At 35.1% G+C, this 25,494-nt stretch overlaps 1 protein-coding gene and 2 pseudogenes across 1 annotated transcript in view; 1 reads left to right on the top strand and 2 right to left on the bottom strand.

The window, feature by feature from the left end:
- Nucleotides 1-25,494, bottom strand: part of PAK2 (p21 (RAC1) activated kinase 2) — a 79,609-nt gene that overhangs the window by 34,957 nt on the left and 19,158 nt on the right. Inside the window, exon 2 of the mRNA XM_016135275.2 lies at nucleotides 10,301-10,508. Within this exon, the coding sequence (XP_015990761.1) occupies nucleotides 10,301-10,487 (187 nt within the window). The 5' untranslated portion in view covers nucleotides 10,488-10,508. The remainder of the gene's footprint in view (nucleotides 1-10,300; nucleotides 10,509-25,494) is intronic.
- On the bottom strand, nucleotides 9,057-9,175 carry LOC118602478 (annotated as a pseudogene).
- Nucleotides 10,811-10,929, top strand: LOC118602226 (annotated as a pseudogene).

A 25,494-nucleotide genomic window follows, 5' to 3' on the forward strand; every position in this document is an offset into this window, starting at 1 on the left:
TCTTCTACATGTGATGTGTCTTTTTTTTCTGGCAAGTTTTTATTTTTTGGCTTACAACAGTAAGCATTTTAAAAAAGAGACTTTAGTTTTTAGAGCAGTTGATTTACAGAAAAATTGAGCCAAAGGTTTGGAAGATTTTAAGATTTCTCTTTATCATGGCTTTCAACTTGATTATATATCTTGGTATAGTTTTCATTATATTTCTTGTGCTTAAAATATACTGAACTTTAATTTGGGGGTTTATAGTTTCCATTAAATTGGAAAATTGCCAGTCACTTTTAAAAAGTATTTTTTTAATGTCTCCCCTTTCTCCTCTTTGGAGACTCCAATTCCACTTAAATTAGTCTGCCTGAAGTTGTCCCATAGCTGTTCACTTTTGTTTCAGTTTTTTTTTTTTTTAAGTTTCATTTCAGATGGTTTCTTTTGCCATGGTCTTCAAATTCACTAATCTCTTCTTTTGCAATGTTTAACTTACTGTTAATTCTGTCCATTATATTTTTCAATTCTAAAATTCTGATTTGTTCTTTTTAAATCCTCTATTGCTGCTCCTTCTTAATATGCTAAATCTTTCCTTTGGGTTCTTCAATATATGGGATAGAGTTAACTATTTTAATGTTTTTGCCTACTAATTCTATCGTTTGTGTCATTTCTAGATTGATTCCAATTGGTGGATTCTGCTCTTTATGGGTCTATGCATGGCTGGAAAATACTGACTGGATTCCAGACATTGAAATTTTTTTCCTTGTTAGGTGTGAGATATTTTTGTATTCCTATAAATACTGGTGAGCTTTGTTCTGGGACATAGAAAGGTGATCCTTAGCTGTTTACTCATAGAAGATAAACCGATTTAGAAACAGTTGATTCTTCTAGGTATTATTTTTAAGGTTTTGTTAGGCAGGACTGGAGAAGCATTTAATCTAGAGCTAATTGTGCCCCATTACTGAGACAAGACCTTTATCCAATGTCTTGTATTCTAAATGGTGATGGGAACAGAAAATATTTTGGGCCCTGTGTAGCTTCAAGGATTGTTCTAATTACTTCTAATGGTCTTTTCTCCAGGTTTGAGTAGTGTCCTCACATGCATGTGCTACTTAAGACTCAAGGGGAACCCTCTGCAGATCTTTCTCTTTCTACAGCTCTTTACTCTCCAGTATTTGTACTACAAACTAGCTGCTTTGGTATACCCCAATTCACAGTTGTTTCTGAACTCTAGGAGACTAACTGCCCCTCTCTGTACTGCAGCCTGGAAATTCTCTCCAAACAGTATGCTGGTTCAGTCATAGGACTCATCTCACTTGTTTTCCACCTCTTAAGAATCACTTTCCTTTACTATCTGATATACAATGTCTTGAAAACCACTGTTTTAGTTCTTTCAGGTGGAGAGGTAATTTATCTGGTCCCTGTTACTTATCTTGACCGGAAGTATAATAGGTATTGCTGTCTTATCTGTGGTATTATAAAATTTCAGGATGTGATTTGATGTGGTAATCATTCATTCACTGTGCTGAGTACTCAATGAGCCCCTTCCACCTGGAAATCATATTCTTCAGATCTGCGAAGATTTTTCTATTTTTTTTTTATTTCCCTTTTTTTAAAAATTAATTATGTTATATTGGTCCATTCTGGTCTGATTTTACAACTGTTATCTTTTCTCTCATATTTTCCATCTTTGTATTATTGTTTAATGATCTGGGAGAATTTTCTTAACCATTTTCCAATCTTCACCTATCAACAGCTTTTGTTTCGGTAATCTTAAATGTTGATTTTCCAAGAATCTTTTCTTATTGTTCCCTGATCATATTTTCTCTAAGAATACTTTTTCTTGTTTCATGGATGCAATTCTTCCTCTCTATTATATGGTATTATATACTTTGGTTTTCTTCTACCTATGTTGTTGGTTTCTTCTACATTCCTTTTTTATCCCTTGTTGTTTTGGCCTCTCTTATTGTAAGTGTTTTTCTCAAATATCCGGCAATTCATTGCTGGCTACTCATACAGTAAAGTAATAAAAGTTAATTGGATATAAGTAAGCCTTTTCATTAAAGATGAGAGTGGAGAGTGGGGTACCTAAAGTATTTTTTCCAGGGCATTCTGTTTATCCAGAGAAAAATCTTCAAATCTCTTATCTGAGGGCTTTGAGTCAAGCTGTAAGTGTTCTGAAAGCAGGGCAGAGGAACTAAGTTTAGTATGTTAACTTTCATTGTATCTGCTTTTCTTTTCTTCTGGTGCTACACCTTTTTCTAAGGCTCCTGACAAAAAAAAAGGGGGGGGGGGCCTCTTAGGTTTAATTTCTTTTCCAATAAATGTAAACATCAGTTTGTTCTTTTTTCTCCTAGAGGATGCGAGTTATATTTGCATGGGTGTATGAGGTAGAGGAGAGATCCTAAAGTCCCTCTGACATTTCCTATATAGATTTTCAATTAATTCCTCTTCTTTTCAGCCTGTTTATTATGCCCTGCTCATTCCCCACACTGATATACACAACCGTGTGGGTTTAAATCCTGAGCCACTGAGACTGAGTTTAAGGAAAACTGGTTCACTTCTCACAAACGTTCCCCTCTGTGAATGCTTAGGATACGTCTTCCTCCACCCTGCTTAGTTGCCACTTCTCTACCACTTCAATCTTCCAAATACGTACTGAAATCTCTTGTATACTACTGTCTCCTCACCCACTCTCTTTGCCCTTGTGATATACATTTTTTCTATTTTTTACTGTCATTTTAGTTGGGTCTGGAAAGGGACAGTAAATAAGAGGCATATGGTCAATCTGCAATGTTTAACCAGAAGACTCTCGTAATATAAAAGAGCTAAAAGTCATTCTGTGTGATAGGTCTGCACATATAAAGTTAGAATGTTACTGTACACTATTCTTTGAACACAAAGATGCTCCTGACCTAGCATTAGTAGGAAGCATTATTTTTTTGACTAGTGATGACAGATGTCTGCTCAAATGTCTACCTCCTTTTTAGGTCTCCTAGGCACATATAATATCTATTTACAAGAGACCTAGTATAGTTAAGAGGGCAAGGCACATTGGTCATAAAAAGGAGCAGAGGAAAATGCAACTATTAAGTCTAGTATAAATTTTACTATCTTTACTGAAATGTACCATTACACCTATCATAAACTACCTCTCATTTTCCACTAGACTGTGAGTAATCTGAGGTCTCATCCTCTACTTGTCTTTATGTCTTCTGACTTCTAACTCGATATCCTACATAAGAGGAAATATTTATTAAACCAACCATAAGCTAAGAGTTTACTTTTTACATAGCTCTGAACTGCTGACAGAAAAACTATACAATTTCATATATTATAAAAGTGCCTATTCTTCTTTAAAAAAAAATCTGCTCAGCATCTCACTTCTGATATGCATATGTTTGGGAAAGAAGCTATTTTCTTATATGACCCTGATGTCCAGTGCAAGTTAGACAACTAATTCAAGCTAGGTTAGCTACAGTTGCCCACACACTTTTAGCCAGTTAGATTAGCCCAGGAGTGAATATCTAAACTAAAACAGACTTAGCACCCTGAGAATCAGTCTCTCGCCAGTGAATGAAGCTATAAGAAATAAAGCCCAGGAGCTACTGCAGGCTATATTTCCTAACACAAAGAGAAAAAACCATTCTGAAAATAAGAAATATGATTAGGTATACAGAAAGGGGAAAGACAAGACATATGGCAAAAAAATTCTGGTTCCTGTTGCGTCTAAGGCCTGGCCATGTTTTCCAACTTGAGAATGTTGAGAGACACATATTAAAGAAAGTTTCACATATGTTAGGAGTACAGGAGGAAAAAGGTAAGAAGTGAAAATAAGTGGAACTTGAGACATATTTACATACGTTAGTCCACTTAAAAGAAAATGACACAATATCCTAAAAATCTGTTTAATTTCATGTATTTTTGTATAATACACACATATATTATTATATGAATAACCTTGGTATTTTAGTAGTCTTGTTAGGAAGAGAAAAGGATACTTTTAAAAGTAGCTAAGATAAAAAGATACTGAAGCATATCTCATATCAAATAATGTGCTAGAAGGATACTGCTATATAAACAGAATCGGGGCTTTATAACTCTAGAAGCCAAGAACTATAAAGACCACCAACAACAAAAAATCCACCATCATCTATTTAAAGGATGTCCACCAGGCAACTGGATCACTTGATGGGAAATAATGACCAGGGAAAGAAACTTCTAATAAAATGCCCAATTAGTACCTAGGGAGAAAAAAAGATTCTCAGAATTATTTCCTAACTTCACTGGACAATTAAACAAGTGGGCTGGCAGCACCCGTCAGCCAAGGGGAAGGGCCCCTGAGTCATGTGTTGCACAAAAGGTACTTAAACAATCATAAGTAGGCCACTACCACATCCTTTAAGGTCACCACTTTTTAGGCTTCATTGGAGCTAGAATCTAAGGGGAAAAAAACAAAAACAAAAAACCATTTCTTTAAAAGAAAGACTCTTCTGTCTCTACTCTAAAAACCTAGTGATTACCCCCTTTTTTTTCTTTTGACCCGTAACAGCTTCAAATTGGTGAAACTAAACTTGTTCCATCACACAGAAGGGTACTTTCCAGGATGTTTCCAGAAGAGTATGCGCTGCTATTACTAGCCTTAGAATTAGATTTTTAGACCAGAAAGGATATTTACAGTTCTAAATCTACCATCTTCATAACCAACCAACCAGAAGAGAAGGTGCATATAGGTTAAATAATTAGATGTGAAAATTGCTTTAGTTAATAAATAATATACCACTCAACACTAGCTAACTAAATAGCACTTTTCAAAATAAGTCAAGATAATGGTCATCACCATTTTCACTATCAAAACTAGACTTGATAAGCCATTTCTCACCTGGACTACTGCAAAATCCTCCTACCTAGTTCCAACTTCAGTTCAATAAAACCTATTTTCTACACAGCTACTAGTCTCTCCTACTTAAGACAGAAGTGTGACCTGGTATTTCCCCTGTTTAAAATTCTGTAATGGTTCCCCAGGAAACAGAATAAAATCTGAGCTCTGTAGCATGGAATACAAGGCCCTTTATGACCTGCTCCCTGTCTACCTCTTCAGCCTCTTCTACTGTCTGTAGTTTTCTTCATAAATCATGCTATAATTCTCTCTCCCTCTCTGCTTTCAAATCACACTAGACTGTGCTCAGTTCAAATCGCACTAGACTATGCTCAGTTCCATGACTGTGCTATGAGCCGTCCTGTGGCTGGGCCACTGAAACTCTTTTCTAGGTATGGAACACACTTTTTAACTGTCAAAATCCTCCTATTTTCAGTTACTTATCCTTTAGTCTTTAACTCTAATGTCACTTCTTTAGAAAGCCTTCCCAGATAGGACAGACATTTTAATATGGTTCATACTAACCCTATTATCACTTTTCAGTTTGTAAGTACGGGCTATAGTTTTTGATTAATTCCATGAAGTGCGGAGACATCACCTACTTTGCTTATCTCTAATGAGTCTCAGAGTACATACGACACATATTAGCAGGGATGTGAAAAAGACTTGTTAAATTAAGTTGTCGTAAAAGGTACAATTTCTAACTTTCTTTGTTTTCTAGTGAAACTGATTAAAACCAATAACAAATAACTGAAGATACTCCAAAGTAATTTTTTTAAATAAAATATTAGCTGTTAATAAGAGATGTAAATTTGTGTAGAATAAAAACATTTATTCTAGGGTCATTATGTTTTTTAAAAAATAAAAATACATTTTTCCCCCTTATGGACTTCTGTTTGAAGATGACAGACTAAATGCACACTAAAGACCTCCTATTCTACACCAAATCTCTTTATCATGGAACAAAATCTATAAGGAATACCCATAATTGAAAAGCAATTAGAATAAAACTAGAGAGAAACAGCAGCTCAGGATGTAGGCAAGAGGCTGCTCCTGCACAAGTGTTGAGAGTGCTTAAGCAGGTAGATTTCTGTGTTCTTAAAAGCATGAATATGCATATACATACACAGGGTTCTCTCTCATTCCTAACCCTCAAAGCTTCAGGCCATAGTTGTCTCAATTTCTGGAAATGATCAGTTAAGTGTGGGAGGTTAGGTTAGAAAGGGAGGGAAGAGCCCCAGGAAATAAGAGGAATCAAGGAGTACCCTATCCTCCAAACATTCCATCTCTCTCTAACTGAAAACTACTGCACTCCTAAATCTCACTCCAAATAGGCTATACAAAGTGACTCTGCAGATGTTCTATTATCAACTACAAAGCTGAATGCAATTCTCCCCAAATCTGAACCATAAATTCGATGCAATTCTAATCAAAACAGCAACAGGTTTTTAAAAAAAATACATGATACAAGCAAATTCTAAGATTTATTAAAAAAAAAAAAAAAAAAGAGCAAAGGGCCAAAAGATCCTGAAGAACCATGTATCAGATAGATTTCCTCTATCAGGTATTAAGAATTATAAACTACAGTAATTAAGGCAGTACAGTATTAGCTTAGATACAAATAAGCCAATGCAATAAAACAGAGAACATAGAAGCAGGCCTGGGCATACTGGAAACCTGACAGATAATGGCTAGTGTTGTGGGTTAGTGGGGAAATGATAAAAGTTTCAATAAATGGTCTGGAACAATAGTTTAAAAAAAAAAAAACAGAGTGAAAATGGAACTCTCTTTACAGATCCACAAAAATCAAATCCAGATAGTTCAAAGGTTTACATTGTAAAAGGCAAACTAGAATTTTTAGAAAAACCTAATAAAATATCTTTGACTCCTGGTTTGGCAAAGATTTCTTAAAACACAAAAAACTCAAACTATAAAGGAAAGGGACTGATCAATTCAACTACCAAAATTAATAACTCCTATTCATCAAAAGACATCACCGAAAAGTTAAAAAAGCAAATTATAACCTGGAAAACTATACTTAATAGCATTTAACTGACAAAGGATTAGTATCCAGACTATTAGGAATGTTTATCAATAAATAATAATAATAACAATTAAAAAAAAAACAGAAAAATGGGTTAAAGAATATGCCAGAGAAAATGCAAATAGTATATTAACATGCAAATACAAGTTAAAACCACAATGAAATACCATTTCACAACTCCCAAGTCAGCAAAAATTAAAGTTCTATAATACAAGGATTTGCAATGATGTTTAGCAATGGGAACATTTGTTTTCTATGGGTGAGAATGAACACAAAACAACTTTAGAAAGCAATCTGAAAAAAAAAAAAAAAGTCAAATCAAACATGGGAATACCCTGTAATCCAGCAATTTTACTCCTAAATATACACCTCACAGCAAACCTTAAATCTTTGTCCAGAACCTACACCAATACATTTATATCCTGGCTCAATACAGGCCAACCTCAGAGATGCTGCAGGTTTGGTTCCAGACCATCACAATAAAGTGAGTATCACAATAAAGCAAATCACAAATTTTTTGGTTTCTCAGTGCTTATAAAAGTTATGTTTACATTATTCTATAATCTATTAAGTGTGCAATAGCATTATGTCTAAAAAAACAGTGCAATAGCATTATGTCTAAAAAAACAATGTACATACCTTACTTAAAAAAATACTTTACTATTTAAAATATGCTAACCATCATCTGAGCTTCACTGAGTTGTAATCTGTTTGCTGGTGGAGGGTGTTATCTCAATGTTGATGGCTGCTTGCTGATGAGGGTGGTGGTTGCTGAAGGTTGGGATGGCTGTGGCAATTTCTTAAAATAAGGCAATGAAGTCCACTGCATCAATTGACTATTCCTTTCACAAATGATTTCTCTGGAGCATGTGACGCTGTTTGATAGCATTTTACCCAGAGTAGAACTTCTTTCCACCACATATGCCATTACCTCCTCCACTGAAGTCTTGAACCCCTCAAGTCATTCATAAGTGTTGGAATCAACTTCTTCCAAATTCCCATTAATGTTGACATTCTGACCTCTTTCCATGAGTTACGAATGTTCTTAACAGCCTCTAGAATGGTGAATCCTTTTCAACTTACTTTGCCCAGATCCATAAGAGGAATCACTATCGATGTCAGCTAGAGCCTCATGAAATGTATTTCTTAAATAAATAAGACATGAAAGTCAAAATAACTCCTAGATCCATGGGCTGCAGAATGGATGCTGTTGGCAGGCATGAAAACAATATTAACCTTGTTGTACAACTCCATCAGAGCTCTTACATTACCAAGGTGCATTGTCAATGAGCAGTGGTACTTTGAAAGGAATCTTCCAGTCTGAGCAGTAAGTCTCAAGACTGGGCTTAAAATATTCAGTAAACCATGTTGTCAACAGATATGCTGTCATTCAGGCTTTGTTGTTACCATTTATACAGCACGGGGCAGAGAAGATTTCGCAGAATTCTTAAGGGCTCTAGGATTTTCAGAATGGTAAATGAGCCCTGGCTTCAGCTTAAAGTTCCCAGATGCATTAGCCCCTAACAAGAGAGTCGGCCTGTCCTTTGAAGCTTTGAAAGCAGACTGACTTCTATCTAGCTATGAAAGTCCTTGATGGCATCTTCTTCCAATAAATCTGTTGTTTAGTATAGCCACGTTATTAATTATCTAGATCTTCTGGAAAACTTGCTGCAGCTTCTACATCAGCTGCTTCACCCTGCACTTTTATATTATGGAGATGCCTTCTTTCCTTAAGCCTCATGAACCAACCTCTGCTAGGTTCAGACTTTTTTTCTGCACTTTCTTCACCTCTCTCAGCCTTCAAAGAATTGAAAAGAGTGAGGGTCTTATTCTGGGTTAGGCTCTGGCTTAAGGGAATGCTGTAGCTAGTTTGATCTATCCAGACCACTAAAACTTTGTCCATATCAGCAATAAGGTCGTTTTGCTTTCTTATCATTTATTTGTTCACCGAAACAGCACTTCTAATTTCTTTCAAGAACTTTTCCTTTGTATTCACCACTTGGCTAACTGTTTGATGTAAAAGGCTGAGTTTTTGGCTTTCAACGTGCCTTCTTCATCAAGCTTAATCTTTTTTTTTTTTTAGGAGGGCAACCCTTGGTTGACCTCACAGATTGCAAGGATTTTGTCAGCTTACAATCCCTTTTTTATTTTTTACACTTACAGTATCTGGTCTTCCTAGGTGATCTCCCATCCAAGTACTAACCAGACCCAACCCTGCTTAGCTTCCATGATCAGATGGGATTGGGCTTGTTCAGGGTGGTATGGCTGTTTGGCCGTTGACGTAATCATTTATACCTTTTGATTTAAAGTAAGAGACAAGCACTCTTCCTCTCAATTGAACACTTAGAGGCCACTGTATATTAATTGGCCAAATTTCAATACTGCTGTGTCTCAGGAAATAGGAAGGCCTGAGGAGAGGGTGAGAGATGGGGGAATGGCTGTCAGTGGAGCAGTCAGACACATATAACATTTATCGATTACGTTTGCCATCTTAGATGGGTGTGGTTCACAGCGTCCCCAAACAATTACATTAGTAACATCAAAGATCACCAATTACTGATTACTATAATATATAATGTAATGTAATGTAATAGAACACAATGTAATATAGTATTTGCTGAAATATAATAATGAAAAAGTTTGAAATAGTGGGAGAATTAGCAAAATGCGACACACAGACATGAAATAAACAAATGCTGTGAGAAAAATGGCACCGATAGAGTTGCTTGATGTACGGTTGCCACAAACCTTCAATTCATAAAAAATGCAGTAACTGGAAAGTAATAAAATGAGGTATGCCTGTACATATACTAACTGACACAAAAGTTTCATGAAACAATTCTCACTATGTGAAACCATAGTGGGTTTGAGAAACCCCAGCCTAGTCATGTTTGTGGAAGATACATTAACATGTTGATTGCTGAGTGCTGCCTCAGATGCTTGTGAGAGCATTACAGAATCCATGATAAAAAGACTACTTACTCAGAAATCAAAAAACTCTTAACTCCACCACACAGGTGGCTTTAGGGATTTCAGATAGGAGACTGCAGACCCTATGTAACCATTCCTATAAAAATAGGTCTTTCTTAAATATAACAAATCTCATTAATGTTGGAAAGCCAACATGGTCCAAACTCTTCATGAAAACTGAAGGAGCATAGAAATTCACTTGGCATAACAAGCAGGCTGAGCAACAACCTTAGTTTTACTCTTTTCTATCACAGTTTAAAATAAACTAGACTTTCTAATAGTGCCTATATACCATCAATGTTTCCTTGGATCTGTTTATTGTTCTCACCGCATAAAAAAATCTACTTATTATACTTTAATTGAAAAGATATCAAAACAGGTAACAAAATAAGTTAACTGAGACTCTTGAAACCACCACAGCTATTTACCTTTCTCTGTGCCTGAGAATATAGAGATGATTTTATTCCTGGGCTTTTTCTCCTCTGGAACAGAAGGCAAAGGTTTCAAACTGTGATTAGCTGACAAAGGGTCTTTGCCTCCAGTGCTAAAAATGGTACTGCTCATTCTCACGGGAGGCGCTGGAGGCTTGTCTTCCAGTTCTCCGTTATCAGACATGATTCAGAATTATGATGTGGCCTGAAATTGGCAAAAACATACAGTTAATAACAAGGTAAAAAACTGTATGGACAAACACAAAACAGTAATAATCCCCTCCCCAACTTCCGACTTAGAAAATGTTATCCATTTAGAGTGAAATTTGCAAAATTCATAAAACTCGACAAGAGGTCAAATTGGCTACCAATATAGGCAATCGCCCCTAACGAAGTTAGTAAGTGGTTAGCTGAGAGAAAGTCTGAAAAGCCAAGTCTGATTTTAGGAGGATTATGGTAGTTTGGGGAAAGCATGATGATGCTAACATATCAAAAAATATGCACCTAGTCTATGGCCATGCCACCCTGAACATGCCCGATCTCGTCTGATCTTGGAAGCTAAGCAGGGTCGGGTCTGGTTAGTACTTAGATGGGAGACTACCTAGGAATACCAGGAGCTATAGGCTTAAAAAAATATATGCACCTAATCAATTGTTTCTAAGAATAAATGTTCCACTAATAACACAGACAACAATGACTCTTAAAAAAAGAGAATTCCTAAGAGGAAGACTATGTCCTAACCAGCCAATCAAAGTATATGTCTGATACATATCCTCCATTTCTACAGCAGAGGTAGGACATTTGCTATTAAATATATCAACCAGCCCCCATTCCCAATCTGTTTTCATGCTCACCAGCCTTGGGATTACAACTTAGCCTTCATATAAACTTTCCTAAAGGATGAGAATGTGCCACTGATGCGACATTTGTTCTCTCTGATATACTGACATCCTAACTACACACGCTGGTCCTTCGCAAGTTTTGCAGACAGTGCTACAGAACTTGATCCATTTGGGAACACTGACAAAAATAAATCCAGAGCTTGACTAAAAACCAGAGTATGGCCATATCCCAAGGTTATCACCCTGTGATGCCCTTTCCAGGCAGCCAAGTAACCCCTATTACTCACATGGCTAACCCAGTGGAAATTTAACCTTGTTACATATGTGCTGGCTGGAAAATTACTGCTTGGCTATCGCCCATGGGAACATAGGCTATCATCCATGGGAACAAAGGCTATCACCCATAGGAACATAACATTCTAACAATAGGCTTTCTGCTCCTATACCCCCACTTGCACAACCGACCTGTGGGTTGACAGTTAGTAAATGGAAGAAAAACAGACTTTTGTGTTCAGACAGAAAGAAGAATGGGGTTTAGGGCTTAAAAACCCTGTACCTCTACATTTCGGACAGCTTAATTTGGGATCTGCGTACCCCTGACAGACCCAGCTGGCTGAATAAAGAGTGTGTTTTCTATAACTCACTGATTTCTGGTGGTCTGTGTGTCTTTCAGGGGCTAGCAGCTGCAACATGCATACATATTTTAAGTCCTTCAAAAAGTGAATCATACACATTTAAAATCAGCCTTAGGAGAGGTGATGCCTAATTTACAGTTGAGTTCTGACTACAAATTTTAGAAAACAACACATTTCCCTATTAAACTGGGTTTTGATTGGTAATTAGATCCTAATTTATTATAAAGTTATTTAATGCATGTAAGCAAACAAAACTTTGCATATGTAATGAAAAGAATGCCAACTATATTTACATAAAATTAAAAATAAAAGTATTTTTTTATTTGGTTTGAATGCTAGTATGTGAAGTAGGTATATTTGAGAAGAACTAAGGGATAAAGAGATAATTACTCCTAATTCTACTCCAAATCTTACAGCTTGTTTTACTTAATAGGAGCATATCACTAACACTACTCTGCATTTTATCTGCCATAATGACAGTTATTTCTCAGCCTACAAAAGATGGAGAATGAGAGAAAATAAAATTTCTGAGAATAACCAGCTAGAGAAGGGTTGGGAGAAGGGAGTGAGAAAAGATTTATATCTGTGTGAGATAGACTGCCTGAAGTAAAATTAAACTACTGGTGGTCAAAGGAAAAAGTGGGGGTGAGATCTAGGAAGGTAGTGCAGGTGACATATAGTCAGATGATTCTTCCAAACCAGCGGGTAACAAAACACATTTTGTTTTAGGGTGGGATGCAAACAGGATGTGAGTGGCTATTTAAGTGTGGACTGCCAAGTGTGTATTACATAAGGGGGCTTATCTATTGGTGCAAATGGAAGGAAGACAAGGCTTAATAATCCTCAAACAATACTTTGAGGATTATTTGATGAATCGATAAATCAAGTCTGATGGCATAACATTAAGGCAAAATAGATTAACCCTAGAGCAGCTCACTTTCATTTTAATCACCAGTGACAACAGAATTGGCAAGACCAGATTTTGGTTACATGGTAAATGCTCCATATTTATGCATATTAAATAAAAAAATCAGAATAAAATTTCAAAAATACATTTGCATGCACACATAAAAGGAAATGCACCAAAATATTGTTATTCCTAGCCAGTAACTAATTTTAACTTAATTATAATCATCACAGTTGTAGTTTAAAAAAATCAATATAGAACAGTCAGGGTACAGTAATTATTTGGTGTAAACTGACTACAAATTCTATACTTAAGGCTGGCTCATAGATGGTACATGACCAGAAACTGCCCGTGCACCTTCAGCTGCATGTTGTCCAGTACTGTGGTAAAGAGCACGAGTTGTGAAATCAGACTGCTTTGTTTGGGATCCTGGTTCCACCATTTATTTAAGTGTGTGTGCTTCAGGGTTCCTTAGAGTAGTGGATGGTTCTGGGCCTGGGACAGGAAAGTAAAAGATGATCCTTGAGCATCTTATGTACTTAAAAAGGATAAGTGCATGTCAAGGGACTTAGGAAAGAGTTCTAAAAAGCCAAGGCTGGAATGATTTGAGCAACAAAATTAATAAAGCAGTATTAGATTATAACCCAAAGTATAAAATACATATTTTATACATATATATTTATATTGATACGATAAATAAAATGGAGAAGAAATCTTCCTTACAAAAAAATTCCAAATAATAAATATAGATACAACCCTCTCTAAAAGTTAAAGCTTAACTTCTCTCCATACTTGAGTGTAGGCTGGACTTAATGATGCATTTCTAAAGAATAAGGAAAGGGTAAAATGACTTCACAGTAGAAAAATCTAGTAAACACTGTGTCTACGTAAGAAATGTCCAAACCTGTAGAGAATTTTTATAAAAATTTATTTGAGCAAAAAGGAGTATATACGTGGAAGCAAGATCTCAACAGATTGAAGTATATGCTTCAGAGAATAAGTTTGTAGGAGAGAACACAAGGAAGATTATATGAAGTTGGGAAGAAGAAACTGGGGATTGGATTACAGGATAGTTAAGATTATGTGCTTTCTTAGGTGTGGTTACTGGTTTATTTCAAAGGTGTGTTAACCTAGATGCATAGAAACAATGTACAGGGCTTGCTTAAGGCAAAGATAAACCTTTTACTAAAAAGTTATCTGCCTGGGGTGTGACCGACTGACTACCCAATACGACCTGACCAGTTAGAAATTTATGATCAGGTCACTCTGTGAGGTGACTTTCACTAGAACCTCTTATTTCATCACAACTGCATTAATCAGTGATAAGTCACGTTGATGTCACTCACCCCTTGATCTAATGGTATTCTTCCCCCAAACCCACAATCCAATCTAATCATGGGAAAAACATCAGACAAACCCAAACTGAGTTCTACAAAGTTCCTGACCAGTATTCCTCAAAACTGTCAAGAACATGAAAAACAAAAACTGAGAAACTGTCACAGAGCAGAAGGGTATAAGAAGGTATGACAATGTGGTAGACTGGAACAGAAAAAGGACATTAGTGGAAAAACTGGTGAAATTCAAATAAAATCTAGAGTTTAGTTATTAGTAATGTACCAATGTAGGCGTCTTTGCTTTGACATACATATTATAGTTTATGTAACGTTAACATTAGGGGAAGATGGTGTAATGGCTGAAAAATGACTGCTAGAAATTTATTACTTGCAGGAAAATTACTGCTTGGCTATGCCCATGGGAACATGGCTATGTCCATAGAAACATAGGCTGTTACCCATAGGAACATAACATTCTAAACAAGCTTTCTGCTTCTGTAACCCCGCTTACGCACCTGACCTGTGAGTTGACAGGTAATGAATACAAGGATAGACCTTTGTGTTTAGACAGAATAAAGAATGAGATTTGGGGCTTAAAAACCCTGTACCTCTACATTTCGGGGCTGCTTAATTTGGGGTCTGCGTACCCCTGGCAGACCCGGCTGGCTGAATAAAAGAGTGTGTTTCCTATAACTCACGGATTTCTGGTGGTCTATGTGTCTTTCGGGGGCTGGTGGCTACAACAATGGGCGACAGCCATATAGGAAATCTACTCTTTGCAACTTCTCTGTAAATCTAATACAATCATTCCAAAATAAAAAGTCTATCTAAAAAATAATAAGTTCCTCCAAAAGTTAAATACAGTTACCTACCATACAACCTAGCAATTCCACTCCCAGTACACACCTAAGGGAACTAAAACATGTCCACACAAAATCTTGTATACAAATGTTCATAGCAGCATTATTCTTCACAGTCAAAAGATGGAAACAACCAAAATGCCCATCAATAGCGGAACAGACAAATCATGGTATATCCACATAATGAAATATTATTCAGCCATAAAAAGGAATTAAGTGCTGACATATGCCACAACATGGTTGAATCTTGAAAACGTAAGTGAAAAAAGCCAAAGAGAGGAAAGACCACATATTGTATGATTCCGTTTATATGAAATATCCAGAACACATAAATCTATAGAGAAACTAGATTAGTAGTTGCTAGGGAGTGAGAGGAATGAGATGTGACTGCTAATGGAGTTACTTTTGGTAGAATAAAAATGTTCTGGAATTAGACACTGATAATGGTTGCACAACCTTGTGAATATATTAAAACCGGTCACTGAATCGTACACTTTAAAATGGTAAACTTGTTATGTGAATTATATCTCACTTTTAAAAAAGAATATTTACTGCACAAAATAAAAATTCAATGAATTAATATTCAGTGTTGCTGCTACTACTATTCTATGACAGAAGTTAGAGGACCTAATTCTTTTCTAAGAGTTCATAATCAAGAGTGGAAAAGACCAATACATAGTCATGTAAGTTAGGTCATGCATACCCTTTATCAATATCTGATCTCAACACATGCAAATTAAAAACCACTCCATTTCTTCAAAGTAGCAGTTCTCAAAACATTTTGGCCTCAAGACCCCCTTACACTTTAAAAAATATTTTAGGTTCCCAAGTAATTTTTCTTTATGTGGGTTACATCTGTCTATATTTACTATAAAAAATTAAAACAACTTATTTAAATATTTATTATATTAAAAAATAAACCCATTACATGTTAATGTAAATAACACTTAAAAAATAATAAAATAAAAGGTGGTATTATTTTACATTTCTGCAAATCTTTTAAATGTCTGGCTTAGTAGAAGACAGCTGGATTCTCATATCTGTTTCTGCATTCAATCTACTGTGTTACATGTTTTGAAGTATATGAAGAAAATCTGGTCTACATAGATATGTAGCTGAAAAAGAAAGTATTTTAGTAGCTTTCAAATAATTGTCGTATTCCTCTTTGATATTATCCTAACACAACCTTCCTAAAAGTTAGTTATGGAATCTGAAACAATGGTAATAAATTTTTTGTACTCGGTTACATTAAACCCACTGACTTTTCTTGCACTTTGAATGGACCTTTTACATATGTGTGCATTTTATATGTGAGAAACTGATTATTTGGAAAATATTTGTTTGCCGAATTATGAAGACATTCTATATATTTACAGATTTCTCTAAGAACTGGGAAACTGTCAAACTCAAGAAAGTAGATACAACTTTTCTAAAATTCAAATTTTCACTTGAAAGCTTAAATTTTATTGATTGCCAACATATAAGAGAAAATGTCTACCAAATACCTAAGTCTGAACAACCAGAGTTTGTGGGTCAGTTGTTCTTTCAAGTAAAAATGGTATTCCATGAAAAAGGGGGTATTCAGTTCAATCACATAAGTGGTTTTCTGCAAGACAACCACTGATACTTAATAAGCACCTTATACTTCCCATTTTGCTATATACTTTAAAAGTGAACGCAAAATAAAAACATAAAAAGATTAATTTCATTGTTTCATCAAGTACATACTTAAGTGAACCTGGCTTTTTAAAAAAAATTACAACCCCATGGCCAATGCCTTCATTTGTGTTAAAATACAGGCGGTTCACCGTCACTGCTTTTGCTCCATCAGTGCAAATGTCAACACAGTGTAAAAGGCAAAGAACGTCTCAATATTATGAAAATAGGTTCCGACCTCACGGACCCTAAAAGGTACCCCAGACTACACACTTTGAAAATTACTGCTTTGAAGTGCACGCCAGCTCTGTATCTCACTTTCATACCTCCGATTCTTTCTGATGTTTTACTGCAGTGGCAGAAGATCCATATTTATTTCATCCCATAGTCAATAGAACATATTTTTAACATGGGAAAAGGTAATCAATGGCTAGATATCCAAGCTAAGGTGCAAAAACCTAATTAAATCTTAAAACAGATGAATATCGATACACATGCAATGGTATTTACTATATTGTTCTTAACAAAAATCAGAAAGATCAGTAGGCTTTCGTGGGTTAGCCAGAAAAATTGATATTTATATGAAAAACACCACTGAATTCTAAGCAAATGACAGTAAGTGACAACTTTCAGAATATAGCCTTTCTTTATATACTTTGATTATCAAAACAAAATTCTTTACAGCTCCATTTTAATATACTGTGAAGTAACTTTTCATTTTCTGCATAAATTCAGTCCAACAGAACTAAAGAAAAGCCAATACATTGTGTTTCAGAACTTTCTTCTTGGTGATCATATATTATAAATTAAGTTAGATTATCTGTCGCAAGGCAAATCCCAATTAACATGACGTACCCTGTAGGAAACACATGCTGAAACAAAACCCAAATTTAATCCTAAACATATGAGTCACAGATGTCTCTAATAAAATGGCTCAATGACAAATATGACAGCAACAACAATTCTTAGTAATATGCCACACAAGTGATTAGATCTTAGTAAATATAAGCACTACTTTTGACACACGTCGATGACTACTCTGCCACCAGCTTATTAGCTGCGGACTTTAACTTCATCGCAGGGTTACTCTAACTAGTCTCTGCGTCTTCTTCACCTACTGTTCACAGAAACAAGTTAGAAAAAGTTCTGAATGGCTTCCTGAAGTTTCAGAGAAAGAATTGATTAAATGCACAGCTACCCATAACCAAAAGACTGAGGACTAAACTCTGGCTGAGGCCATTTATTAATGAATCAATCTGATTCTCAAAGAATGCACCACATAAAATCCTATGCTTCATGTTCCCCAAATATATCAAAGACTTTCTTGGCCTAAATCTTTGTGAATATATTTCTTCATTCTCAAAGTTCCTTCATCCTTTTCTAATTTTTATTTTTCAATTAGAGTCGACATTCAATTTTATTTCATATCAGTTTCAGGTGTACAAAATAGTGGTTAGATATTTATATAGTTTACAAAGTAATCCCCTTGATTCCTCTAGTACCCACCTGGTACTATAGTTATTACAATATTACTGACTGTATTCCCCAGTTGTACTTTACATCCCTGTGACTATTTTGTAATTATCAATTTGGACTTCTTAATACCTTCACCTTTTTCACCCAGTTATGCAGTTTCCCCTCCCATCAGGCAATCACCAGTTTGTTCTGTATATCTATGAGTCTTCTCTATCCTTTTCTTTATCCAACCAAATCTTTCCATGCTCAGGAAAAACTATTCCCTATGTAAGGTCATTCCTGTGTACCTATCTCTGCTTAAAATGACCCCTCACATCTTCTGAATATGAGTTACACAGGAAAATAAATCCAGAGAGTATTAAAGTCGGAAAGGATTAGAATTGATGGTCCATTTTCCTTATTTTATATATAAAGAAACCGACTCACCAAAAAGTGGTCTGCCTAAAGTCACACAAATCTAATTACTAACGAAACTAAGTTTCAAATTCAAGTTTACGAACAACCATTCTTTGGCAATGAATTATAACTGTGCATCATTAATCACAATTTTGGGTGTTTTTCCTACCCAAGGCTTCAAGCAATTTAAAGACAGGAATTATACTACTACTACCATCACCACTACTACTATACTATTTTACTATCTCCTATAATGTTTAACATAGAATACACTTCAAGTACTTTCATGAGTCTTACATTTCCCACTACTTTTCTGGTGAGATCCTTGTATGTATTAGATAATAATCTTTACTGATTTATGGAATATACTGTGCCTAGATGAAATATTATTCTTCCTGAATTTATTAGTTCTCTTATCAAAGAGCATTTCACCAGAATATCAACTATCCTGTATTAACAAAAATATCTTTGGAAAGATTTACAGTCTTCTCCTAACAACCAATTCACAGCCTTAGTCTTTGATCCTTTTCCATAAAGCAGTGTATTTGTGTATTGCTTCTAATGAAGTTGCTGACTGCCTAAAAAGTGCTAAAAGAGGATACGACAAGGTTCTTTACATCTTATAGGCAGAAATAATAATATAAAATCAATTCATGGTAAAATGCCGATTTGCTCCATCATTACTCAAAAGTGTTTTCTAAAAAAAAGAGCAAATGATAAGTAATGTCTCTCTTCAAATCTGTTCAAACACTTTTTACTTTTTCTACTTTTCAGTGAAAAACAAGTAGGCAAAACAAAAAGCATGCCCAAAACACACTGTACTCTTCTAACAGGCCTATTGTTTAATTGTGACACGACTCAAAAGACAAACAGTTCCTCAATTGTCTACTGAAGGAGACTAGGGGAAGCTAAATACACAACAGAAAAAAAAGAGAAGAAAAAAAAAAAAGGAGTAGTGTCTGGAACCAGTCAGTCCAACTAGTAGAAATTACTAAATTGATTATGATCTACTCAGATCATCTATGGTACTCCAAGGACAAACCACATACTATTAAAAAATATGATTTAAAAGCACAATTTTGCTTTGTATTTTTATTTACATTTTATATAAACAAACGGACCCTGATTTTCAATACTTATGAATGTAATAATGCAACACTATTTCATAAGACATCTAACAATCTCTCAGTAAGCTACAAGAGCCCAACACTACTGGCCTTTTATCCCTTTCCCACTCCAAAAGCCCTTTGAGTAAAAGCATCAAAAATATCCCAAATCACCTTAAGCAGACAACACACACAGTGAACAGGAAGTTCACAAATTAGAATGAAAGGAGTGTTTTCATTTGGTGTCAATGCCCACAACATCAGGCCTATTAGCAGCAAAGCCAAAAAGGAAAAAAGTGGAAGAGATGCAGAAAACACAATTAGGACACTGGTAAAGAACAAAGGAGAAAAAGGAAAAGAAACTTTAATTCACACTCAAATAAAGAAAGAACTGGATAACATATCAAATCTTTAAAAATGCATGCATAAGCTAGTTAAGATGAAAGGAATGTTTCCATAGAGCCCTCAAAGCAAAGAGAAACCAGGAACAAGAGAGTAAGCAATTTACTAATCCAGTTATTCTTAAGGGATTTTTGACTAAGCTCTGGAGATCATAAACTTCCACTTTGATGGGTATCACAGGGGACAGGTGATAAAACCCAGAGTCTCCCTAAATTGAAAAATCTAATAGGAATCTTTCCCACATAAGGCTAGGACCTTAAAGGCTATAATCTATAAAACAGTAAACCAGGAAAAAAATCCACCTGGGCAGAAGAGAACAAAACCTTTAGTATTTTAAGTCCAGTGACATGGCAGAGCGGGGGGGGGGGGGGGGGGGGGAACCCTCTCAGAAATTCTAACAACAAAATGCACTATATGGTCTGAATTCATTCTACCGATGAGGTCCCAAAAAATTCCAAATATGTTTAATTGAATGTGGTAGCACTCACTGGTGAATGGCAGAACCACATATAAATATAAAGCCTAAAGAAAACAACTTCAACACAGATCTTAAACACCCAAAGATAAAATTATAAAGAAAAGGAACAACTTATAGTGAAAATTCAGAAATTAAATAAGGTAATATGATTGAGAACTAGCCAGACTGGTGAAATAGATGTGCAATGATCTGACACAGAATATGTCTAAGAAGCACAAGAAAAAAAAAGGCAGAAGAAAAGCAAATATAAAAAATAATCATAAAGAACTTTCTATAAGAAAAAAATACCTGAAAATTAAAACCCAACATTTGAAGTAAAAAGCAGCATAGACTCAGCAGAAGACAGAATTAGTGAAGGGGGACATCTATCTGAAGAAAATACCTAGAATGCAGCAGAGATTCAAGAGATAGAAAATATGAAAGAGAAGTAAGATAAGTAGGTTGGATAGTCTAAGATATATCTATTTGGAGTTCCAGAATAAGATGATAGAATAAATGAGAGAATGGTTCACAGGGTAAATTAAAGCTGAGAAATTTCTAGAATTAATAAAGGACACTTATATGAGGTATCTAGAGTGGTCAAATTCATAGACACGGAAAGTCGAGCCGAGGTCATCATGGCCTGGGAGCGGGGGTGAGATAGGGAGTTGCTGTTTAATGCGTACAGAATTTCTGTTTGGGATGATGAAAAAGTTTTAGAAATGGATAGTGGTAACGGTGCTCAACACTGTGATATACTTGATGCCAATGAACTGTACACCTAAAAATGGTTAAAAGGGTAAATTTTAAGTTATGTATATTTTGCCACGCAAAATTTGCAATATGTGATTAAAGCACTTAAGGACACTTATAGCTCTAAATTTTTACTCTAAAAAAAAACTAAAAATGAGTTAGGCATCCAACCTACGAAGCGAAACAAAACAGCAAAATAAACCCAAAGAGTAGGAAGAAAATAGAAAATAATGAAGATACAAGCAGAAACTGCTGAATACAAAACTATTATACAATAGAGAACAATAAAGCGCAATGTTGAGTCTTAGACAAAACTAGTAAAATTCCTCTAGTACAATTAATTACTCAAGAAACAAAGGCAGAAAGTACAAGTAACCACTAATAGGAATGAAAAGGGATTCTACCAGTATTTAGCGAACAGAGGTCACAGGTACCAATGTTCTGCAATGTACCAGCAAATCCTCACAACTCCTGCACATCCTATCATGCATTGACTTATAGTTAAATATATATATATATATATAATTATCTGAACCTAGAGCACAGTTATATTTTGTATATAAAATATATTTTTTACAGTTTTAACACACTGAATTTTCCAGGTATGCAACCAGTATGAAGCCAAGAGGAGCTTGTACTCATTTTGTTCAGTTTCACTAAGAAGTTTATTCACCATTTGGAATACCATGTTACTGAAAGCAGTGTGCTCATGCTGGCTGAGTCATCAATGGCAGCATGCGACTGCACTGTGGCCAAGCCTGTTATAAATATAGGCCAGTGATCACTTCGTTCTGACAGAGTAGTTGTGATCAAGTACTTACAAATAAAAATAATTATTTTATCATCATTCTCTCTCTTTTTTTTTTGTATTTTCCATCATCTTAATTTCACACCAATAAACTGATTTAGGGAACTCAGGGCATTACATTTACTTTTTCCCCAGACAGGAGGACAAGTTAAATAATCTATGATTTTTATTTCAAAAGAAAGCTGTATAACAGTGTTAAAGAGTACAGACCCAGATATTCCATTTCTAGAAATCTATCCCAAAGAAACACTGGCAAAAATACAAATAGATATATACACTAGGCTGTTACTGTAGTATTATCTTAAACAGCAAAAGACTAGAAGTATCTCAAATGACCACAAATAGGGAAATGGTTGGATTAGCTAAGGCACATTACACACTAAAGTATCATGAATCTATAAAAATGTTTAAGGAAATCATTCTATATATATATATGTACTTCCATGGAGTGATCTAATGATATACTACTAATGAAAATGGGAAATACATGTATGGTGTGCTACCACTTACCTAAGGGATGGGGCAGAGAGTATATCAATATGTACTTTTTTTTTAACAGAAGGATAAACCATAATTTTTAAAATTGTTACTTGGTGGGGGGAGGTACAAAATGGAGGGAACAGAGTTAAAAGTTAGACTTCTCTTGCTTTGCATATTTCACTTTGGAACTTTATAAATTACATAGAATCACCAGCAAAAAAAGAATGAATAATACTGCTGGTGATAAATAAGATATCATAGAGACCTAATTAACAATCCATTGCCCTTAAAAATATCCTTGTATATTTAATTTTGCAGACAATACATGAACCTTATCCAGTTTTACAATTAAACTAAACAAATACCAAAATACTGGCCATTACTACAAGCAAATGGGCAGTGGCTGAAAATTAGCATTTTCTTCTATTCTTAAAACTTTAGGGATTACGTCTACAATAGGAGCTTTCTACATTATTCTGTGTATTACACATTTAGCAAATACTCATGAACCAGATTATGACACTACCTCTATTATTATCTATTATATCTTATATCTTCTATTGAACTCTACTGTGAGATGGCACTAATTTTATCTCTTTTTATTCTCCAACAGCATCTAGCAAAGTGTTATACACATTATAAAACTCAAAATGTGTTTTGTAAATAAACAAACAATGTTAGCCAGTTTAGGTGAATAAACTACCACTAATCAAGTTGTATATTGAAAGCCAAAATCACTCATCTTTTTAGTCTCTTGATTCAATCACCTATAAAATGGAATACCTGAATTACTAAAATCACATTGAGTGGGGATAGAAGACAGCAGGATATGAAAAGTTCTTGAAAAATATTATCTGAATTTCTTACCATCATTTTTTTCTCCATTGTTTTGCTATATTAGAAGAAACAAATGCCATTAATTGCAAATGAACAGGATTGCCTACAAAATGCAAACAAAACTATAATAAATTAGGATAAACACACATTTAGCAAATTTGCAGAATAAAGAGGAATACACAAAATTCAACTGCATTTTTGTATACTAAACAGAAAATGAAATGGAAGGGGGGAATATCATTTATAATATCATAAATATGAAGTTCCTAGGATAGAAGTTACTAAACTTACTTTTCTTACTATTCCAGTAATTATTCCACAGTGCCCCAGGCCAAAAGAAATTTCTGACAATTTCACTTATTTAGTAGTTAGGTATTAGTATTCCTGTCATAAAAACTTAGTTAACTATTTGAAAAAATACATGTAAATTTTTAAAAAATAATACTTTATCATTTATAAATGGGAAATATTCACCTAATGGGTACATATTTTCTAATAATGTATATTCTTAATAATGTAAAGATACTACACAACTTCTGAAATCTCAGACCCCACCTACCCTCATTTCCTGTTCCACACTGATTTTCGACTTTTCATTTTAGCCAACTGCTTCACAAAGATAAACATCATCAAATGTCTCACTACCATTTAATGCCGCAACTGTGGGACCTCCGAGAGCTAGAAGTCCACATGCTGTGTCCAATAGATGTTAACCACTGTTTCTCTCTAAAATTTAAAATACCCTGTGGTGTTGTCTGAACTTAGAGGGGCACGCCAAGGCACCTTACACAGTTTGAGAACCGTGGACCTAGAACCTTTCTTAAAGGGGGAAAAGGTACTGAAGACATTAAGAAGATCTAAATAAATGGAGAGAGATACTAACATTCAAGAATTTAAAGACTTAAAATTGTACAGATGCCCAATTTCCTCAGATCTAATCTATAAATTCAATGTGATCCTAATCAAAATCCCAAAAGGGTTTTGCAAAAAATCGGACAGCTAATTTTAAAATTTACATGAAGAAACAAAGGCCTAGGAATGGCAAAGACACGCCTGGAGAATAATAATGTGAAGGGACTTGCCCTAAAAAGAAATTTTTTATTAAAAAAATTGAATCTTGTACTAGATACCAAACCCCTTATGCTTCTGAGCCTCTTAGCCTTACCTGTCTCTTGTTCAAGCTGCTACTCCAGCAAACAGCTCTATATTGGGTGTGGCCAAATTTCTCATGCAGGCACACCTCAATTCAGGCCTGAGCTGTACAATGCCATGGACTATTGTGGCACCCACGCATGCAACCTGGTAGTACAGGGGAGTTAACTCTGACCAATGGTGATGGGAACACATAAACCCCATCTCATCAGATAGATCCTTCTTCTCATCCTGTGTTGGATGATCCTGTAGATGGACTTTATATAACTTACTGGGGGAGAATACAGTGGCTCTGAGAAAGCAGTTGCACTTGCATACTGGCTACCATTCATTCCGTGCTTCATTCCCTTTTCTCATACTTCCGCTCCCTGAAAACGTACTTCCTAATAATGTAAAGACACATAAGCCTTCTGCGTCAAGCTCTACCTTCTGGAGAATCCAGGTGAAGAAAGATCCTTTCCTTACATCATACCAAAAAAGTTTCAGATGAATTAAAGATTTACTGTGTAAGGGAAAATTCTAACTTTTAGAAGATTACACAGAAGAATACCTTACATAGGAGAATATCTTTTATGATATAGCACTCTAAAGGAAAAGACTAATAAATATGGCTACATTCTATATCATAGAACAGACAAGCTACAAACCAGGAGAAATCTGCAACAAAAAGTAACTAAAAAATTTGTATCCAGACTATATAAGGAATTCCTATAAAGAAATAAATAAAAGACAAACAACCCAATAAATAATGACCAAATGACAAAACAAACATATCGGAAAAGACTACTAATAGTGAATAAATACATGAGAACATGCCTAACCTCAAAAGAAAATGTGGATACATAAGTTACGGTCATTAACAGATACCATTTATACCTTCTATATTGGAAATACTTAAGAAGGCTGACCAAAATCAAGTGTTAAGCAAGAATGTAGAGGAGAGAATTCTCATACGCTGTTACTAGCAGGACAGTAAATTGCTAAAACTATTTCAGCAAACAATTTGGTATTAGCTTATAAAGTTGATCATCTGTCGGTATATTCTGCAACTCAGCAATTTTACTCCTGGATATACATCCAAAAAACTCTT

The sequence above is a fragment of the Rousettus aegyptiacus genome, unplaced genomic scaffold, assembly GCF_014176215.1.
Source record: "Rousettus aegyptiacus isolate mRouAeg1 unplaced genomic scaffold, mRouAeg1.p scaffold_m13_p_4, whole genome shotgun sequence".
Taxonomy (NCBI): Eukaryota; Metazoa; Chordata; class Mammalia; order Chiroptera; family Pteropodidae; genus Rousettus; species Rousettus aegyptiacus.